Source organism: Macaca fascicularis, chromosome 2, assembly GCF_037993035.2.
Source record: "Macaca fascicularis isolate 582-1 chromosome 2, T2T-MFA8v1.1".
NCBI classification, from domain to species: Eukaryota; Metazoa; Chordata; class Mammalia; order Primates; family Cercopithecidae; genus Macaca; species Macaca fascicularis.
The window spans coordinates 41,870,199-41,876,111 of NC_088376.1; the positions used below are offsets into that span (position 1 = coordinate 41,870,199).

At 45.7% G+C, this 5,913-nt stretch overlaps 1 protein-coding gene across 1 annotated transcript; it reads right to left on the minus strand.

Annotated features, from left to right (window-relative positions):
* Positions 1 to 672: 672 nt before the first annotated feature.
* LOC102143474 (proline-rich protein 23B) lies at positions 673 to 2,573 on the minus strand. The gene has a single exon (XM_005545912.4). It carries the CDS (start codon positions 2,276 to 2,278, stop codon positions 1,490 to 1,492), a length of 789 nt encoding a protein of 262 aa, XP_005545969.3. The 5' UTR covers positions 2,279 to 2,573; the 3' UTR covers positions 673 to 1,489.
* Positions 2,574 to 5,913: the final 3,340 nt, after the last annotated feature.

A 5,913-nucleotide genomic window follows, 5' to 3' on the forward strand; every position in this document is an offset into this window, starting at 1 on the left:
TACTAAAATTGGCCAGATGTGGTGGATCACACCTGTAATCCCAGCACTTTGGGAGGTTAAGGTGGGTGGATCACTTGAGCCCAGGAGTTCCAGACTAGCCTGGGCAACCTGGTGAAACCCTGTCCCTACAAAAAATACACTTGAGCCTGGGATGTTGAGGCTGCAGTGAGCCGTGATTGCACCACTGCACCGCCGCTTGGGCGACAGAGTGAATCCTGTCTTAAAAAAAGAAAACACACACACACACACACACACACGAACAGCCAAATTACAACTTGTTGTAATATAAAAGGAATAACAACTTCATTGACAGAAGACATCCTGCAACAACAAAAAATGTCAAAACAACGGGCTAATATCTTTAAAGTACTGTAGTTAAATATCATTTTAAAATTAAGAATGAAGGTGTAATTAAAACATTTACAGACATATAGTTCTCAGAAAGTTTATCACACAAAAACATGGTCAGACTTACAGAAGCAAGATAGCTTATCACACGTAAGACACAGTGGAAAGAAATATTAAAGGATATTCTTCAACAAAAAGAAAACTGAAGCTAGAATGAGGGAGTGGAATGTAAGAATAAAAAGGCAGGAAATAATTGGTAAGGCATAGTGGTAGATCTGAATAGTTACTGATGTTTTTAAATAAAATCAGCTCATTGACATCAGCTTCACCAGTAATATTTTATCTCCTATATACAAATATGAGACAAATACAGTAATAAATTAACATTTTAAAAGTTAGAAGTTTGGTTTACATGAGAAAAAACTCAGGGTAGATTTTAAAAGGTATAAAATAATGTGGAATAGCAGGAATGCAAACACTTGCCATTGGGTGAAATCACCAGATTAACAAATTAAAACAAAAAATATATAACACAATGCATGCTGAAAACATCTGATAAAATTCAACACAACTTTTAAGACTGGAAGAGAACTTCAGCAGGATAAGGGGTTCCTAGGAAGAAGCAACATACAGTATTGTATAGTAAGCATACTGTTTGGCAGTTTCCTGGGAGAACAGTTGGAAAAACCCTTAGAAAAACCATGGCTAAGTCTTCCAAAATTCATGGGAAAAAAATAACAAGGTAACTAAAAACGTTTAAGAGATCTAGTGGTTTCTTGGTTTGGGGAGAAACGGGAGTGGCAGTACGATGCTGGAGAAAGACTGGAATTTGAGAGAAAGAACTGATGCAAAACGAGGGAGAATGAAAGGATCTGAATATGACCTTGTAAAGAAGCCCAGAAATCTGGACACATTTTCTGGTATCCCTGGGCAGATTTTCTATTTAAAGATGAGGTCTAGAATATGCCTTTTCTTGCTAACGTCTTCGTCTCCTACTATCGGTAGTGTACAGCGAAAAAGCAATTGTTCGAACACGGGGTGCCCAATTTCCAGGTTGTTGGATAATGTGAAAGATTCCCGCAATCCCAGAGGGCCGCCAGTAGAGCGGCCAGGATTGTTGTGTGTACGTGGGGGTGGGGGTTTATGCCTGGAACAGGCGTCTCCGGGCCTTGCACTGAGGGCGTTCTGGTAGCGGCGGGCGAGCGTGGGGACCTGGACTCCCCACGCGCGGAGAGGGAGGTAGAGGTTGGAGAGGTGAGCTGGGGACAGGCTCCAGAAGGTGGAATTCCGGGTCGAAGACGGGGCGTACGCTCTCCAAACTGGGGTTGGGGGCCAGAGCACAGGGTTCTGGCATGGGGCCCTCCTGGTAGGGGCTGAACATACTTCTAGCGGAGGGGTAGAGCCCAGCGGCTGAGCCGGTTGGGGAGTCCATCCGGAGCTCCAGGAACTCGGGGTCCGCCTCCTCCTCGTAGGCCTCTTCCTGGGCGGCGATCTCTGGGACAGATGCACAGAATTCCAGCTCGACGACGACGTCCTCCCTGAGAGCGCCCAGGAAAACGTTCGCTTCCAGGCCGGCAGACGAGTCGCCCTGTGCTCCTGAGCGTTCGTCGACGGAGCTCAGGAGGACCTCGGGGATCAGGATGAGGGTGTGTCCACCGAGAGACACTCGCAGGATCGACGTTGGTGCGGGCTCTAGCACCAGGTCAACGTCGTCCAGGGGCACACGCAGGGCACAGCCCGCGGCCAGGACCACTACGGAAGTGAGCGCGCCCACGGCCGGGGTCCCCGGGTCTTCCAGGCTGGGCGCCACGCGGGGTTCGGGGCCCGCGGACTCCTCCAATCGGAGGCGCTTGGCAGGGCAGGGTCCTCCTGGCCGCTGTCCCCACCAGGGCGCAGGGCGAGCTCTGGGGCTGCGGGGCCGGCTGCCCATCACCTCGACGGCGCTGTGGACGGCGCTCCTGGGCCTAGCCGAGGACGTGGGGAGCGCGGGCGGTGAAGTCCTCTTTGAGGTAACAGATGTCAGGGGTAGGCGAGGCGGGTTGAGTAGAGTCCTCGGAGCTCCAGGGGCGCCTCCCGGGGGACCGCAGTCCGGGCTGCTGGTGGTGCCTCGCCGGCCGCCGGGCTCAGCCTAGCGCGTTGGAATCTTGGGTCTTCCTGACGCAGACCCGGATGCTCACTGCAAAGCCAATTATGTTGTAAATGACGGCAGCGGAACCGAAGTCGCAAAATGTCACGCAATGCTCCGCCCCCTGGAGGACTCGCGCTAGAGGCGGAGGTATCCTGGCTGTCCAGTATCCGTGGCTGTGGTTGGTCGGTCACGCTGGGGAAGTACTCATACAGGCCCCTAGGGGATAGAATGATCAGTATAACTTATTCAGAAAAAATGGTACAACTGTAATAGAATTTCAAAGATGGCTCGCCTGTAGAAGTCATGTTTTCTTGCGATTTCAGGGATTCTAGAGAAAAGACGGCTTAGAAAGATCTCACCGACCCATCCAAATGCAACATACAATTCCTTTAATGCTACTAAATTATTTCATTTTAGAAGTATTCAGAAAATGCAGATTTCTACTTGGGAAAATTGCTTTTAAAATACTAAGTGAAGCTGAAAGTGGTGGCTCACGCTTGCAATCTCAGCACTTTGGGAGGCCGAGGAAGGCTGATCGCTTGAGCCCAGGAGTTCAAGACCACTCTGGGCAACATGGTGAGACTCAGTCCCTATGAAAAATTAAAAAATTCAAAAATTAGCCAGGCGTGGTGGTGCGTACCTGTGGTCCCAGCTACTTGGGAGGCTGAGATGACAGGATTGATGGAGCCTGGGAGGTCAAAGCTGGAGTGAACTGTGGTGGCGCCACTGCGCTCCAGCCTGGGCAACAGAGTGAGATCCTGTCTCAAAAAAAAAAAAAAAAAAAAAAAAAGAAGTGAAACGTTTGTGATAATTTCATCCTGAAAGTTAAAAATGTTAGAAAATTATTAATCATTAATAAAATTTAAAACGATATTAATAAAATTAATTTTTTCTTTTCTTTTCTTTTTTTTTTTGAGACAGAGTCTCTCTCTGTCACCCAGGCTGGAGCGCAGTCGCGATCTCTGTTCATTGCAAGCTCCGTCTCCCGGGTTCACGTCATTCTCCTGCCTCAGCCTCCCTAGTAGCTAGGACTACAGGCTCCCGCCACTGCGCCCGACTAATTTTTTTTGTATTTTTAGTGGAGATGGGGTTTCACAGTGTTAGCCAGGATGGTCTCGATCTCCTGATCTCGTGATCCACCTACCTCGGCCTCCCAAAGTGCTGGGATTGCAGGCGTGAGTCACTGAGCCCGGCCGTTATAAAATTAATTTTTAAATTGAACACTTATATTTCCATGATTCTTGAATTTTTTTTTTTTTTTTTTTTTTAAGATGGAATCTCGCTCTGTTGCCCAGGCTGGAGTGCAGTGGTGCAATCTCAGTTCACTGCAGTCTTGGCCTCTCAGGCTTCGGTGATCCTCCCACCTCAGCCTCCTGAGTAGCTGGGACTACAGACCTAAGCCACCATACTGGCTATTTTTTTCGTATTTTTAGTAGAGACAGGGTTTTGCCATGTTGCCCAGGCTGGTCTCAAACTCTTGGGCTCAAGCGATCCTCCCTCGTCGGCCTCTCAAAGTGCTGGGATTACAGGTGTGAGCCACTGCATCCGACCTGAGTTTTTTTTTTTTTGAAATGGAGTCTTGCTCTGTCGCCTAGGTTGGAGTGCAGTGGCGCGATCTCAGCTCACTGCAACCTCCGCCTCCTGGGTTCAAGCCATTCTGCTGCCTCAGCCTCCCGAGTAGCTGGCAGTACAGGCACTTGCCACCACGCCTAGCTAATTTTTGTATTTTAGTACAGTCGAGGTTTCACCATGTTGACCAGTCTGGTCTCAAACTCCTGACCTCAAGTGATCCACCTGCTTTGGCCTCCTAAAGTGCTGGGGTTACAGGAATAAGCCACCGCGCCCAGCCCTGAGTTATTTTTTTTATTTTTATTTTTTTGAGACTAAGTCTCCCTCTTGTCCCCCAGGCTGGAGTGCAATGGCACGATCTCCACTTACTGCAACCTCCGCCTCCCAGGTTCAAGTGATTTTCCCGCCTCAGCCTCCCTAGTAGCTGGGATTACAGGTACCTGCCACCACGCCCAGCTAATTTTTGTATTTTTAGTAGAGATGGGGTTTCACCATGTTGGCCAGGCTGGTCTCGAACTCCTGACCTCAGGTGATCCGCCTGCCTCGGCCTCCCAAAATGTTGGGATTACAGGCATGAACCACTGTCCCCTGCCAGCCCTGAGTATTTTAAAAAACGATCTTTTTCAATCTTCACAACACCTGAGGCTCAGTGGTAAAGCAAATTTTTCTTAAAAAAAATTTAAAAAATTTGTGTGGGTATATAGTAGATGTATATATTTATGGGGTACATAAGATGTTTTGATACAGAAATGCAGTGTGAAATAAGCACAGTATAGAGAATGGGGTATCCATCTCCTCAAGCATTTATCCTTTGAGTTACAAACACACCAGTTACACTCTTTAAGTTATCAAATAGTAGATCTTATTCATTCTTTGTATTTTTTTGGTTTGCTTTAACCGTCCTCACTTCTCTGGTAAAGCAAATTTTTCAAAATCAAATATGCAGGTTGTGTTGGATGTAGGAATCAAATGCACAGACATAGCTGGCTTTAAATCAAAGACTCTTTCCTCATACTTTTATGAGGAAAGTAGGAGTAGATCACCAATTGGTACTGTGTATGCCTTTCAAATTAACAGGTAATACCCCTTCCCCCATTCTTTTTTCAAAATGGCTTTCCCTGCTTACATTCCTATGAGCAGAGTATGTTTCCATTTCACTACATCTTTGCAAGCATTTCTTATTGCCACATTCTTAAATCTTTTTCAACCTATTGTAGTAAAATGCTATTTCATTTTGCATTTCTGATTACCAATAAAGTGAACAATTTTTTCATATGCTTATTTGCTATTCTTATATCTTTTTATTTGAAATGCTCCTGTCTTCTATTTTTTTACTTTTAGAAAATTCAGGTTCACAATATTGTATAGCAGTTATTCATCAGATATATGTGTAGCAAATATCTCTGTCATTCTCCCACAGTTTTTGAAGACATTAGCACCTGATTCATTATTATTCCCAGCCGATCTACCTCTGATATACTTTGTGGTAATTTTAATGTTTTCATGGATTTTTCCCCCTGAAGTCCTAGCCTCTTAGTTCAAAATTTTGTTCTCCCTCCTACCTCATTGACTCATACCCTTGATTTCGTTGTTACCCCAAGTTGCAATCCCTTTACGATCACAATTTCAACATTTTATTCTCACAGCACCACCTTCTAACTTTCTAACTCAGTTTTAAAAAATATCCAAATCTATCCATTTTTCATTCTCTCTGGAAAAATCCTTTTATCCTACCGTCTTTTAATGGAAACTGATATCATCGGGTTCTCACTTCCTTCTTTACTGGGAACTTAAATTCCATGGACAGTCTTGATAATCATTGTCATAGTTATATCTTCACCTTTCTTTCCTGTCTACTGCTTTGCTGG

Excerpts from the sequence above, each read along its gene's own strand:
- LOC102143474 (XM_005545912.4), bottom strand. The coding sequence starts at position 2,278 with ATGGGCAGCCGGCCCCGCAGCCCCAGAGCTCGCCCTGCGCCCTGGTGG.